We start from the raw sequence: 15212 nt of genomic DNA on the forward strand, positions 1-15212 counted from the left end.
CCAGGCTGCTGCCTTTCTCCTATCCTATCAGATGTGGCTGGCTGCTGGCCTGTCTCAATTCGTGTGGTGAGGCGGGGGAGCCGGGGGCAAGGTCCTACCTGCACGGCCAGTTTTTTCTCAAACCAGGCTAAAAATAAACCCTGCACTGCTGCATTGGAAAGAGGATGGATTTACAGCAAAATAAAAGCCAGGAAGAAAATTTGATTTTCCGTTTTAATTTGTCGTATGTTTGCAACGTTTCTGTTGTCAGATGGTTACTGATGAACACTCATACAAATAACAACTGAACCAATGGTCTAAGCGTCAAGGAAACGTATCATAAATAAGTTTAAGACTAAAATAAGGCTCTATGTACAGTACAAACAGAGTTACAGTTTCTTTGCAATTATTTACAAACAACAGGCAGAGAGCACTCAGTTCAACACTAAAGTTTAAAGCTCCTAAAGGTTTAATTAATAGTCAATTAACTCGTCTTGTAGCCAACCCTATGCGTGTTTTAAAAAATATATAATTTAACATTATTGATCCCCTGTTAGGTTTTTGTAAAAAAATATATATATATATATACACATCAAGATTTAATTAGGAATAATTATCACATATTTACAATCGACACTGGTGCCTTTACGTATGTTCAGACTTTGGTCACAGCAAGTACAGCAGACGACAGGGATGCGGCAAAGGAATTTCGTTGTTTACTGCCGTGTACACTGGAAAAAAAACGACACTCCTTGAAGTTGGCCTTATCTCACATCAGAGACGACATGTATAGTCCGATCCAGTCAGCTGGGACTGGTCAGAGTTCAGCCACCGCACAAAAAAGGAGGGGGACGGGGCGGCTCGAGTTGAATCAGCCTTGACTCATCGTACCCCCGAATAAACAGAGACAGACAGAGTTCCAGAGGGACAAGGAAAGTTGAGGGAGTCAATCCATCCACGTCGCCTCGGCAGCATTTCTCATTTTAAAGCGGCCACGTTGAGTCCGGCATTTAGGCCGACGGTTAAACACATCTGCTGGACAATAAATAGGCAAGGCGCGAGCATCCGCCCACCAGATGCTGGGGATTACAGGTGCAGGAACAAACCCCCCCAACGAGACAAGAACGCCTGCTCTGCTACGGCTTTTACTTAGTGCGTAGCCCCATTTTCGAAATTTTTTAATACATAAATTATTACTACACTGATATGGGAATCCGTCACAAATAAATAGTGAAACAAAGTTTACTCGTCAGACGGGGTTCGAAACCAGGGGCGGTCGCATACGGAAGCCGCTACCGTTTGGCACGACACTGTACATCGTCTGAGCAGAGGAGCGGGACTTCCCTGCGACCGCCGATGGTTCAACCACCGGGCATCACAAGGCGCATTCTTAAATCCTTTCAAAGTGTTTCAGACTCGCGAAGTAGAAAATTGCACGTTTTTACAAAGTATTTTGAGCACGCGTGCGTTTGCGAAGAAAATTGTTGTCAAATTTAAGAACGAAGCAGGACGGCATAAGCGGTTACTGGTTTTCGTAGCAAAGACATGGGTGGTTTCTAAGAGATACCTGGGAAAAACCAGAAACTGGTTTCTTTCGGGAGTTATTTGTGATACAAAAGAAATGGTGTGACGTCATGCTTGTCGGCGAAGGCCTTGGCAGTGTGGGCCGCGCCTAGATGAAGTCGGACACGAACACGCGGTGCAGGTCGGGCTGGCTGAGGTGGTGGCTGCACACGTCGCCGGTGTCCAGGTAGGACACGGCCGCGTCCTGCAGCGCCAGGTGCAGCGAGTCCAGGGACAGCACGCGCGTGACGGCGGCCTTGCGCTGGGCGTGCGTCACGCGGCGCCGGCTGGGCGGCGTGGCGTTGGCGGCGTTGTTGCGACCCGCCGCGGCGTGGCGCTGGTAGCCGTGGTGGCGCTGCGAGCCGCGCTGCTCGGCCCGCCGGTGGTGGTCGTGCCCGATGAGCGGGTCCCTGCTGCCGCTGGCCGACGGCACGGACGACATGGAGGACATGGACACGCTGTGCGGCGGCGGGCGCGCGCCGGACGGGTAGTACCGGCGGCCCGGCGCGTCGTCCTCAGCGTCGTCGTCCAGGCCCACCGAGCTGCTGCTGGACGCGGCGCGCCGGTGGTACGCGTCCCGGGCGTCCTGGTGCGCCGGCGCCTGCCAGCCGCGCTCCAGCTGCTGGACAAGAAAGGGGAGGTTCAGGACAGAGTATCACACATCGCGCAGTGGGCCAGAAGACCGGTGGAGGTGGTCGAAATCCCGGAGGCGTTTTGAGCTCCAGAGTCGCTAAATAGGTCTCGGACCGGACGTGTGACCCCACCAATGGATTGCTTTCAGAACGAGGAATCCGTTGGTGGGGTCACACGTTTGGTTCGAGTTCTGTTCAGCGACTCTCCAGCTCAAAACGCGTCTGGAGTTTTTGCCGCCCGCGTCGGTCTGCTGACCTACTCTCTCGCACTCACGGGACGTTCCGTCCACGCGTGAGAGAGACAGAGCAATAAAACACCGATCGGAGCCCACCAAAAATAACTCTCTGGGCCGAGATTGGAAATTTGGCGCCGCTAAACGGGGCGGTGGGGCGTCGCTGAAGCTGCGCCGAGGCGGGCGTGGAGCGGCGTGGAGGCGGGCGCTACCGGACACTGACAAATCTTGGCGCTCTGGCGGCAGTGCCCGGACCACTCCCCGCCGCCCACACCTCGGCCTCCGCGCCTGTCCATCTCCACAGCCTGGCCGACGCTGGTACACCGCTAAATCGATAATGGGACGAATCCAGGGCCACTCCCCCATCCCCTCTGCGCCACCAAAAGTCCCCATCCAAATTAGAGCCAAATAACATTTTTCCTCTCCGTCCTCCCTTCCCCCCCCCCTCTCTCTCTCTCTTCCCCCCCCCTTCCCCCTTCCCCGCTGCAACAGATGGCCTTGTCTGCCGTCCGGCCCCGAGCAGAGGGGTAATCATTATTAAGCTTCAGGTTGCCCAGGTGAGAAAAGAAAAAAAAAGGGGGCGGGATACTGAAGGGGATCATCGACGCTAACGCGGTCATCAGCCGCATACACTGCGATCCGTCTCTGCCTCACTCTCCCTCTCTCTCTCTCCCTCTCCCTCTCCATCCCTCTCTCTCTCTCTCTCTCTCTCTCTCTCTCTCTCTCTCTCTCTCTCTCTCTCTCTCTCTCTCTCTCTCTCTCTCTCTCTCCCTCTCCCTCTCCCTCTCTCTCTCTCTCTCGCCGGCCTCTGGAAGGGTTGACGGCCTCGGGCGACTCTGACTGCGACACATATTCTTTCGTTTTCACAGCGGACTGCCCCCCTCCCCCCCCCACTCCGCGCCCTTTTCTCTTAATTGAAAGCATTTCCGTTATTCTTCCGGCGCCACAAAGGGAATGCCCCCGTGCATTCTCATTCATACACTCCAAAAGAAAAGGGAGAGGGCTTTAAAGGGCTGCGCGGCGGGCCGACGGCGGGCTGTACAGGGACAAAGGGAAGGAAGGGTGACTTTGACTGTGCACGCCCAGCCTGTGGCGGCGCCGCCCTGAGAACCTGGTCCGTGACCCGCCCCTGAGACGCACTCTCAGAAACAGACACAGACAGACTGACAGACAGGCAGACGGACAGACTGTCAGAAAGACATGCAGGCAGACAGAAAAGGCCCGGGTTCGTGTAAGCGCTTCCCAAGCTGGGTAGTTCCCCCCCCCCACTTGGATTCATTTTCCTGCTCGTCCAGTGTGTTGACGGGACGGGGGCGGCGGCGACGGCGGTCCCCGCACAGCCGCGCCCACAAATTACAAAAAGCAACCCGAACACATAAATATTTGAGCGGGCATCTCAATTTTAAAACAAACCGCGAGCACAGTGTGCACACAGCCCCGGGCGTAGCGGGCGCCCCGCCTGGCGGCCTGCAAAGGCGGCGGGGCCCGGGGGCGGCAGGGGGCGGCCGGGGGCGGCGAGGCGAGGCCGCCTCGGAGGCGGCGGGGCGCGGGCAGCCCATGGACGCCCCGCCGGGTCCCTGCCTAACTTTCTGTCCACCCTGGAGGCCCGGCGGCCCGGCGGCCCGGTGTGCCGGGCGCCCTCCATGTCCCCTCCCAGGGAGCGGCCCGCCCCTGCCCGCGCTACAATGGGACTGCCCCCGACCCACCACGATGCAGGCAGCCCCACGCTTCGCCTGCGCGTCTTTTGTAACCCCATCAGCCGGCATCAGCCCCGTCGGCCGTTAGGTAGCCCTCCCTCACCATTTTCCGCGTCGTCTGCAAACAGGCGGGCGGACGGACAGGAAGACAGACCGACCAACAGACAGATAGGCCGACCAGGTTAGCCAGTAGACAAGCAAGGAGGCATGCAGTCGAGCAGGCAGACAGACAGACAGACAGATAGACAGACAGATAGACAGGCGGACGGACAGACAGACAGACAGGCGGGTTGCATATCCCTCGCCATTCATCGCCTCAGCGAAGGCGGCTGCCACGCGACACCGCGCCGCGCCACGCTCCGTCATGATTATTTTTCAAGTAGTCGCCGAACGCAGCGCGCGCCGTGAAATATGAAATCCACTCGAGCTGCGCGAGGCTGCCGAGGCCGCCGAGGCGGCGCGGACCCCAAAGCCGCTGCTGCGCGCTGCACCGCCCGGCAGACCTTGATGGTCCTTATTGCCTCAATAAATTGCGGGGAGGGGGAGGGGGTGCGCGAGAGAGAACGAGGCAGAACGAGAACGCCGCCCCCGACGTAGGCAACCCTTCGACCGCTGGCCGCAGCCAGCACGTCTCGAGCCCCTCAATGCGACCTTCATGCCCGGAGCAGCAGACTGATTCCGAGAGTCATTTTCGTCGCTCTGTTTCTATCACACCTATACGGGACGCCCCATGAGTGCGAGAGAGACAGAGCGACGGAAACGACTCTCGGAATCAGTCTGCAGTGCACGGTGGAACCAACGGGCGACGAATCTATCGATATCCTCATACGTGAGATTCCGCGGGCCTGTTTGATGACCATGCAGCTCGTAAAGTGCCCAGGGTGTCCGGTTAAACGGGCCCTCTGGGCACCCTAGACGAGCGTGAATGGACACTTAGCACTGCCTAGCCCGGCCCCATCCAGAATGCCGAGAAGAACGTGGCGCCGGCGCGGCGGCAGTGCAGACCGCGCCGGCGGTTGCTTAATTGCTTACACAACTAATTGCCCAAACATTTACCCCCTCCACACCCTTTAAACCATGGATAACCAGACCAGGCTGCGGCCGGCCCTGCGACGCTTAGCGCCGAGGCCCCCCCTCCCTCCCCCCGTCGCCATCTCACACGCAAGTAGTACGACAACTATCTCCTCCAGGCTGGAGTGTCGTCATCATTGCCGGCCGGGCCGCTTTTTTCCAGTGGCTGGAATGGCAGACGAGCTGGAAGTGGTGTTAGTGGGGCCGCGCGGGGCCGCGAGGGTGGCCCCCACACTTTGTGGCGCTGATACGGCCAGCCCGTGTCCCCGCGAGGGGGGCGGGGGAGAGGGGGCAAGCACGGCGTCCTGGCAGCCTTCCATCCCAGCCCCCCTCCCCGACGACGCCACGACGCACACCCCGCGCGCGGGCTTCATGACCACAACCGAAAATCATTTGGCCTCTTTCATTATTATTGGGCTTGTGTCTGCCAAAATGTAATTGGAAGAAGAGCAAGCGTCCCCTCGATCACGTCGCGTCCCCCCTCCCCTTCCTCTTCCTTTTTCCGTGGCCGCCCGAGCTAAATCAGAGAGCCCGGCCGCCGCCGCCGTGCTTTTGTCGTGACAGGTCGCTCTGTGGCGGCGGGGCGGCGGGGCGGCGGGGCGGCGGGGCGGCAAAGAAAAACATCCGACTTAAAAACGAGGGGAGAAGGCGTCGAAGAAGGCGGTGGCGCGAGGACTCGCAAAAAGCGGAGGCCTTGACGTGACACCGCGGGCCGCGGCGCCGAACAGCGAGACGCAGGATTCGGTTTGGAGCCCCAGCCACCTGGACGGCCGAGCGCGATAAGATAAAACCTACAACCGCTCGATTTGCAAATCGGAAATTTCGTGGGGGGATTTTTTCAAGAGTGTAGAACAGGTCCTATTTTCTCCATGCTTAGCATACTATGCGTGACAAAAGTAAGCGACCCCTCCGGCCGGGCCTGGCGATACCCCGCGCCCAGGCCGCTGCCGAGACAGGCGGACTCCTCGGCAGATGGACCGACGCAGGGCTGCACTGTTGTCAAACTATCACTGCAGGTGCCGTGAGGGGGAGGGGGGCAGCATGTGCCAAAGTGCAGAGGCAGAGGACCCGGCCTGTGGCCTGGGAAGTCCGATGCGCAGGCCACTGGACTTGGCCTGGAATTTCGGTTCAAATAGTCGTAGAACAAAATTTCAAGATATCACTGGACTCGCAGCTTCGCAAGGAACCCATTTCCACTCAATTCGAAATCCAAAAATAAGTTGTTTGAAAATTTTTATTTTGAGTCAAGGGGCAATAAATCAGCTTGTCAGCACCCTCACGCCGGTGCAGCCAGGCAGTGAATGAGACCCGCGACACAATACGTAGCCTGCAGGCAACCCGGCTAATTCTAGAATGCAAATTTTCTAGGGCGTTATTTTGACAAGTTGGGAATGTTGGCCACTGTATTGAGGACTCAATTTCCGACTTATACATGTAAAAATTAATTTTCTAAGATCATTTTGATGAAGTAAGAAAAAGTTTACTAGATACCTTACAATGAAATAATCAGCTCAGATGAGACGCACTTGGGAGCTATGCCGAAAATCATTTGGCCTCTTTCATTATTATTGGCTTGTGTCTGCCAAAATGTAATTGGAAGAAGAGCAAGCGTCCCCTCGATCACGTCGCGTCCCCCTCCCCTTCCTCTTCCTTTTTCCGTGGCCGCCCGAGCTAAATCAGAGAGCCCGGCCGCCGCCGCCGTGCTTTTGTCGTGACAGGTCGCTCTGTGGCGGCGGGGCGGCGGGCGCGGCGCGGGCGGCAAAGAAAAACATCCGACTTAAAAACGAGGGGAGAAGGCGTCGAAGAAGGCGGTGGCGCGAGGACTCGCAAAAAGCGGAGGCCTTGACGTGACACCGCGGGCCGCGGCGCCGAACAGCGAGACGCAGGATTCGGTTTGGAGCCCCAGCCACCTGGACGGCCGAGCGCGATAAGATAAAACCTACAACCGCTCGATTTGCAAATCGGAAATTTCGTGGGGGGATTTTTTCAAGAGTGTAGAACAGGTCCTATTTTCTCCATGCTTAGCATACAAGGGTCCGTAACGCGCCAAATCCCAGGGCCGGCCGAAGCCATTGCTCTATCTCTGCTTACGTGCTGGTGCAGTGTCGGGGCAGAGCGGTGCGGCCCCGAGGGGTGTCCCGTAGGGTGGCCCGTGGGGTGGGTCGTAGGGTGGCCCGTAGGGTGTCCCGTAGGGTGTCCCAGGGCGTGCCCCGAGGCCGGTCCCGGACCGTGGCCCGGCGCGTGGCTCGGAAGGTGGCCCTGAGGGTGTGCTTGGAGCTGGCCCGGGTGAGGGCGTCCTTGCGGGTGCCCGTTCGGGTGACGCGAACGCCGAGGCCCGTGCTGGCCGTGCTGGCCGTGCTGGCCGTGCGGCGGCCCGGGGGGTTGGTGCTGGAGGTTGCGGTGGCCGTGGTGCCGGTGGCTGCCGTGGTGGTGGTGCGAGGGGTGCCCCTGCCGTCGGCCGGGCGGTGCGGCGGGCGGCGGGTGCCGGCCGGTGTCCAGGTCGTCGAGTTGGCAGCCGCGGATGACGTCGTGGTAGCTGTAGATACCTCTGCCGTCGTCGTCCGAGTCCAGGGTCCGGCCCGATGCCGTCTTCTTGAGCTGCTGCTTGGGCTGCTTGGGCGGCTCGGCGCGTGCCGCGCTGTCATCGAGTGGCGGCGCGGTGCTGTAGAACTCGAGCAAGTCCGCCGTGGTCAGGTGGTCGCGGAGGTCCACCTCGTGGAACCCCTGTCGCTTCTTGTACGCGGGGGGCGGCGGCGGGGGCGGCGGTGGCGGCGGTGGCGGGCGGAAGCATCCTCGGCTCACCGCCTCCAGGGCGGCCTGCTGCGCCGCGGGCAGTGGGGGCGGCGGGGGCGGCGCGGTGCTGAGGTCGGGTCCGCGCGGCTTCTTGCTGAGCTTGTGGTAGCCCTGCACGCCCTGCGCGGCCTGCGCGGAGTGCTGGTAGAACTCGAAGTCGTCGTTGGCGGCGGTCGTCACGGAGCAGCCCGACGACAGCGTGGCGTAGATGGGCTCCTCGTCGTCGTCGTCCTCGTCGTCGTCATCGTCGTCGTCGCCCGCCTCGTCCATGGACGGCTCCGTGGCCTCGGCGTCGGCCTCGTCGGCCAGGTTGCGCCGCAGGTGCGCCAGGTCGTCAGAGCCGAAGCGACGCCGGAGGAGGCCATCCTTGCCGTCGCGGACCTCCCTGGCGTCCAGCTGCTCGCAGCTGGCGGACTGCCCCGCCGAGTGGCTCAGCGGCACGGCCTCCTCGTCCTGCGGGGGCGTGGCGGCGGCCGCGGGGGCCACGGGGGCGGCGAAGTGCTGGTGCGGCAGGGGTGGCGAGTGCAGAGTGCCTTCGTCGGGAACGGACGGGCCCTGCGCGCGGAAGAAGCCCCCGTTGTGCACGATGACGGGCTGGTTGGAGTGCACCGGCACGTAGGTCGTGCCCATCTGCATGTCTGCAACACGACCGGGGGGAGAGAGGTGTCACTACACTGTACTTCACTGTCGTTGCTACGGGAAATAACTCTCTCTCTCTCAAAAAAAAAATCTTACGTAAGGTACAAAATATAGAGCTTGGTACACGCGGGATTAGTTCGAAAATTTCAAACTAATTTTTATTCAAAAATTTTTGTATGCTCAAATTTTTACATAAGACCAAAAATAGTTTGTCAGATTTTGATAGTGTGCGCGCCAAACCCAAGCCGGAAGGCTGTCAGATAAGCGAATAAACTGTGCACGTACCACGCCGCCGTCGGTAGTTGTGCACGATGGGGATGTGGCCGTCCAGGCTGGTAAACAGCGACCCATTCGTGATGGGGAACTTTGGGTGGTGAACGTTCTGGTTCTGCAGCTCGGCCTGCTGCTGCTGCTGCGGTGGCTGCAGGAGGTTGTCCGCCTGCTGCTGCAGCTGCTCCTGCACGGCGTGCCCCATTAGGTGTACCTGCGACTGTGACTGGTACAATTGTTGCGGGGACGGCGGGGGCAGTTTCGGGGGCGGTAGGTGGTGGTGGCTGTTAGCCGCCGCCCCCGACTGCTGCTGCTGCTGGAATTGCTGCTGCTGCCGCAGGGCCTGCGTGACGCCCTCCAGGTCGTAGGGCCGGAATTTCCCTCCGTGGGCTGTAACAGTGTAGCAGTGGAAAAGAGAATTAGCGGACGAAACGGCGCGAGATTTACTCTGGCTGCGCTTACGGCGGGCCGCACAGTGGGCCAGAAGACCGCCTCGGTCAAAATCGCGGATGCGTTTTGAGCTCCAGTGTTGCTAAATGGGACTTGAACCGAACGAGTGACCTCACCAATGGATTCCTCGTTCGGAGAGCAATGCATTGGTGGGGTCACACGTTCGGTTCGAGTCCTGTTTAGCGACTGTGGAGCTCCAAACGCGTCCAGAGTTTTAGCCGCTGGCGCCGGCCTTCAGGCCCACTGAGCACCCCCTCCGTCTCCCGCCTCCCCCACGCATTTGATTCCGCGACAAAAAGGAGCAGTCGGAGATTGACAGACTGTTAATAGCGGTGGGAGGCGGGGGATGCTAACGGGGTCCTTGAGGTACGCGTCCCCCCCCCCTCTTTTCCCCAGGGGCGGACCACCACGACGATGGAGAGGGTTAAGACAAGGCCAGCGAGGGAGTCACGGAGGGAGGGCCGGGGTGACAGAGGGTGACTGGAGAAATGTGTGGGGGCCGGGGTTGGCCCGGGTTGAGCCGGGCGTGCGTCCTGCTACGCGGCGGCGTGGCGGCGGGGCTGCGGGGGCTGCCGGGGCTGCGGGGGCTCTACGCAGCGCGCATCCCAGAGCGACCTCTTCAGGGACGCGTTGCGCGCACCGCCATTTTCTTCGACTTTGAATACGGAACGGTTACCCTGCCCGTACTCTTCAAGATGACGACGCTGCTGCGGCGATCATCACCGTTCGGATTTTACTTGGAGGCAAATTTTGAGCGTTTTGAATTAAAGGACGGCGGGAAGAGAATTCAATTTTGAAACGACGCCACACGAGATAAGCGACCAGTTCCTCTCGAGTTTCATTAGATTTCGGCCCCCCGGTGCTTCCGTGCGGGGCCCAGATAATCTCGCATGTTCCGTTGTGTTGAATTTCTACTCGCAGCAGGGAAAAAAAAGGACTACGGGGGAGAGCGGCGCGGCGCTGTGTTGCGCTGTCAGATGGGATTGCTGTGGAAGCGGACCTTTGAGTGGCCGGTGACCCCCGCCCCTCCCCCACCCCTTCCAGGCCATCCGTCGGGTTCTAAAGCCTGCGACGCACTCGGACGGATAAAAAGTTAAGCAGAGGACAGGAATGTCCGATATATCTGATGCTGGGGCGCCCGCTCCGTCGCTGACTCTCTGACCCTCTCCTTGTAGGGCTCGGGGCCGGACAGAAGGACGGCGGCGCGCAGCCTGCGCGGCAAGGTGCGGACCGGACCGTTTCGGCGCAATTTCGCGCCCGGCCAACCGTACTTGTCGCGAAGCGCCATGGCGCTGACGTAGACCGGAGCGGGCTCACAGTGGGCCAGAAGACCGGCGCGGGTGGCGAAAACTCCAGACGCGTTTTGAGCTGCAGAGTCGCTAGGCAGGACTCGAACCGAACGTGTGACCCCACCAATGGATTCCTCGTTCGCAGAGCAATCCATTGGTGGGGTCACACGTTCGGTTCGAGTCCTGCCTAGCGACTCTGGAGCTCAAAACGCGTCTAGGGTTTCGGCCGCCTGCGCCGGCCTTCCGGCCCACTGTGGGGCGGCGGAGAGGGGCGCTAAGCGGGGCCGCCCGGACGGCGAGGCCGGCCGGCTGAAGGCAGGCTGAAGGATGGGGAAGCTCGGGGCGCGCTGCAGCGTCACGGAGGTTTGGGAGGTGTGTTAGGGAGACTTGACGGATGGCGAGGTGCGTGGCCGTGCCTGGCCGGGCGGGGGGAGGGGAGGGGTGAAGGATGGGTCGCGCTTCCGTCGCGTCAAGTGCACTGCCAGCATGGCGGCGCGGCGCGCCAGGCCACCGCCAGCACCGCCAGCACCGCCGCGGGGACGACCAGACGACGCCATCCCTTGTGCGTCAATTTCTCTGAGTGCAGTTTTATGCCCGGCCCGCTTGGTTCGCCTGCTCTTTCCTTGGACACGGCAGAACGACCTGCCTGTCCCGCTTCGCCTCCGGGGCGCGTTGCCTCCACGGCCCCTTTGGGCAGCAAAAACCCCGGCCAGTGATCCGAGGAGACCCCGGGTCCCGCTTTTCGAAGCGCATCTGTGTACCTTCCCAGGCGGGGAATCCGCCGCAAACGGCAGGGGAAAAAGCGGATCATTTAACGTCATCTCTGCAACTGTTTTGGTGCGGCGAGCACAGCAGTGCCGGTCGTTGGCTCGACGCGACAGACCTGACCTTTTCTACTCGCGTCATGTAGAGTGTGGGGCCCACAATAACGGCTGGATTTATCGCCAGAAATTTGGCCGAGCGATCCACGCCACTGCAATCTGGGCCTCGGGGCGGAGGGCCTGGGCGGCCTGGCCGGGGGCAGCGCCACGCCACGCCACGCCAAGCCAGGCCTTTGGAACGGCCTCACGTCGCGACCAGCACGACCGCCATGCCACTGTCATTTCGGCAGACAGCTGCCGGGCTACAGATGTTTGAATATGTGCTTTTGATAGCGTACGTGGCGCTGCTGGGCCTGGTGGCCCTGGTGGCTCTCGTGGTCCTGGTGCACAGTGGGCCAGAAGACTGGCGGAGGCGGACAAAACTCAAAATGCGTTTTGAGCTCCAGAGTCGCTAAACAGGACTCGAACCGAACGTGTGACCCCACCAATGGATTGCTCTCCGCACGAGGAATCAATTGATGGGGTCACACGTCCGGTTCTAGGCCCATTCAGCGACTCTGGAGCTCAAAACGCGTCCGGGATTTTGACCGCCTCCACCGGTCGTCCGGCTCACTGTGCGAAGCGGTGCTCAGACGCGAGGAGACAGCGATGGGAAGGAAAGGGGGGAGTTGGGGGTGAATATTGATTAATGGCATTAATTTTATTACTTTGGCCGTGACGGGGAGGCCCCAATTTGAAGGGCCGACCGCAGGCTTGGCTGGACCTTCGCCCTTTGGTGCTGGAAGGGGTTGACGGCCGTCCGACACAGTGGGCCAGAAGACCGGTGGAGGCGGCCAAAACTCTAGATGCGTTTTGAGCTCCAGAGTCGCTAAATGGGGACTCGAAGCGAACGTGTGACCACACCAATGGATTGCTCTTCGAACGAGGAAGCCATTGGTGGGGTCACACGTTCGGTTCGAGTACTGCTTAGCGACTCTGGAGCTCAAAACGCATTTTGAGTTTTGGCCGCCTCCACTGGTCTTCTGGCCCACTGTCCGACGGCACTCCATCTCGGCCAGCAGGCCTGCTAGGGAAAGGGACGGGCCTCCGCCGAGTTGGCTAACTGGACTTGATGGAGGTGTAAAGAATTTTTATGACTCCGGAGAAGCCTCAGCGGGTCTTGACGCGGGCGGGCGCGTCGCGGTGGTTCCCTCCGGGGTCCTGGCGGCGTCCTGAGCCTGCGGGGTGCGCCCAACAGGACCTCCAGATCACGAAAACCACCTCGTTACAGTGGGCCAGAAGACGAGACGAGAAGTCTAGAGTTTTGGCCGCCTGCGCCGGTTATCTGGCCCACTGCGCGTCGTCAGCACGCTTCATCCATGGAGGTGCAAAGTGTTACAGTTATTACGACTTTATCGCGCTGGAATCTGTCATTGTTCGTGTCTGTGTGCGAGTTTCAACCCCGTGTGCATGTGAGTGTGGGTGCGTGCGTGTGTGTGAATAGGGGCGTAGTGTTAGTGCCGGCGTGAATCACGCTTTCATGTCTCGCACGTCCAACGAGATAATGACGAGTGATCCGAGGTCGCTCTGCTTCCCTCTCTATCCCTTTCGCTGCATCTCTCTCCCTGTCTCTCTCTCTGTCCCTCTCTGCTCGCACCTCGGAGAGACGCCCTCCTGAGTGCAGCGACACTGCTCGGAATCATCCTGCAGGAGGTACGTAGACCGGGGACCGATTTCGGATTTGAGCCGGAGCGACCGCCTGCGTGTCAGGCAAACCCGGCGGCAGGCGCGCGCCGCGGGCTGGCCTACCAGCTTGTTCGCAGGCGCTTGCCGGCCGCCTGAGAGGTAGTCAAACCTTGCACCAAGCGTGCGCGGCGGGCTGGCCTATCCACTCGTTCACAGGCGCTCAGCTCCAACGCCAGACGCGTTTCAAGCTCCAGAGTCGCTAAAGAGAACTCGAACCGAACGTGTGACCCCACCAATAGATTCCTCCTTCGGAGAGCGATCCATTGGTGGGGTCACACGTTCGGTTCGAGGACTGTTTAGCGGCTCTGGAGTTCAATACGCGACTGGAGTTTCGGCCGCCCACGCCGGTCTTCTGGCCCACTGCGCGTGTTGGGAAGTTGAAGGAATACTCACGCAGAGCGCGCTGGCGACGGTGGTTGGCAGCCCTGGCGGAGCGGGCGGCGGCGCTGCCAGCGCGCGCGTACAGCTGGGCCACCCAGGGCCCGAAGCGGTTGTCGAAGACGGCCAGCACGACGGGCAGCAGGCACGCCTGCACCTCGCCGCCCCACAGCGCCAGGCCGTGCAGCGGCCACGAGGCCGGCACCGAGCCGGGCCGGATCAGCAGCGCGCAGCTCGCACCCTGCAACAACAACAACGCCGTCAAGCTGGGCGCAAAGGTCACTGTAAGAAAGTGGAGCGCAGAAAAATACACAAATTTTTTGTCGATTTGATTGTTTTTCTTTTTTACAGATGTGGTACGAATCGGAGGGCGTGGTGGAGAGCGTGTTGCGGTACAGAGTCGGTGATGGATACGGCGGATGGTGGATCTGAGATCCCGGATCTGAGTGATGATTCCTCGCCAGGTGAATGGTGTGTGCTGCGCCGCGTGCCACGCTGTGTGCACGCTGTGGGCGGGCACACTGTGGGGCCGGCGCGCCGCGGCGGTCGGGACGGATGGAAGCATGATGGCAGGTGAGGGAAGGAAACGGGTACGATGACGACGTCCGTAACGTTCGCGTGGGGGCGGGCTGCAGGCGGTCGCTCTGTCTCTCTCGCACCCGAGCGGGACGCGCCGTGGGTGCGAGAGAGACGGCCTCTCGGTCGGAATGAGTCTGCTGGCGGGGCAGGCTGGCTGCGGCAGGTTAGTTTGGGGCGGCTGGTGCTGCTGCTGCGATCCCGGAGGGGCCGCCGGGGGCTAAGCGGATAGAGAAGAGAGGCTAAGCGTGGAGCCGCGCCCCGCCCCGCCCCGCCCCGCCCACTCCGTCGCGCTTCGGACCTATCTAGGCCCGCCCCTCCCTCCCTGCGTGCGCGCTGCGCGTCTTATCGGCCGCTGATGGAAAAATCCATTTCGGTCGGAACATCTGCCGTCTGGCTGCCTGGCTGCTCAGTGCGCGCGCGGCCGGGTCACGTGGTGTGCACCCCCCCACCCCTAACAGTGGAGGCACCACTCGGATCGCTCATTTGCAAAGCCAATGCAGCCTCTTCCTGGCACGCTGCCGGCCGCCATGTCCTTGGCGAGGGCCTCGTTGACGGCCTCGACGACGACCTCGGCGACGACCTCGGCGACGTCCGCCTTGGCCATCGACGTCAAGGTGCACGGCCGCTGCAGTCGGTCCGTCTTTCCCGTCGGTCACGCTGAGGTGAGCTGAGGCCAGCGGGGCCCCCCCCCCCTTCACACTATTCGCACGTCATTTCCACAGTGGCGCGACCGGCCCTTTCGCTGCGGGGTCTTCTTGTCCCACAGGATTGAATCCCCGCCCTTTCCTACACCGCCAGACTCCCTGCCGTCCTGCCCCGGGACACCATGATATACACACAGGAGCGCACACGGCCCTGGCCCTGGCGCCGGTCACCCGCGGCGTCCCGCGTCGCGCGTCCCGCAGCCAAGCGGCGAACGGCACGCCACTGCTAAACCTGCAAAGCGTACAACTACGCCGGAAGACCGCTCGCACGAAATCCAAAACGGCCAAGCCGCAATTTTTTCCCTCTTTTCATTTGTTTTTGTTTCGCCTATAAGCAGAAACGAAAAGCACCGATAATTGAGACGGATGCTCGATACGCGTGGTTTAAC

General features: G+C 60.7%; 1 protein-coding gene across 1 annotated transcript; it reads right to left on the bottom strand.

The window, feature by feature from the left end:
• Window positions 1-254: 254 nt before the first annotated feature.
• Window positions 255-13606, bottom strand: LOC117644734. The gene is made up of 4 exons (XM_034384347.1): window positions 13556-13606; window positions 8893-9267; window positions 8455-8606; window positions 255-296 (listed from the first exon to the last, which is right to left on the bottom strand). The coding sequence occupies exons 2-4, from the start codon at window positions 9080-9082 to the stop codon at window positions 255-257; spliced, it is 384 nt and encodes a 127-aa protein (XP_034240238.1). The 5' UTR covers window positions 9083-9267; window positions 13556-13606.
• Between the last annotated feature and the right edge of the window lie 1606 nt (window positions 13607-15212).

Source organism: Thrips palmi, unplaced genomic scaffold (genome assembly GCF_012932325.1).
Source record: "Thrips palmi isolate BJ-2018 unplaced genomic scaffold, TpBJ-2018v1 HiC_scaffold_18, whole genome shotgun sequence".
Lineage (NCBI taxonomy): Eukaryota > Metazoa > Arthropoda > Insecta > Thysanoptera > Thripidae > Thrips > Thrips palmi.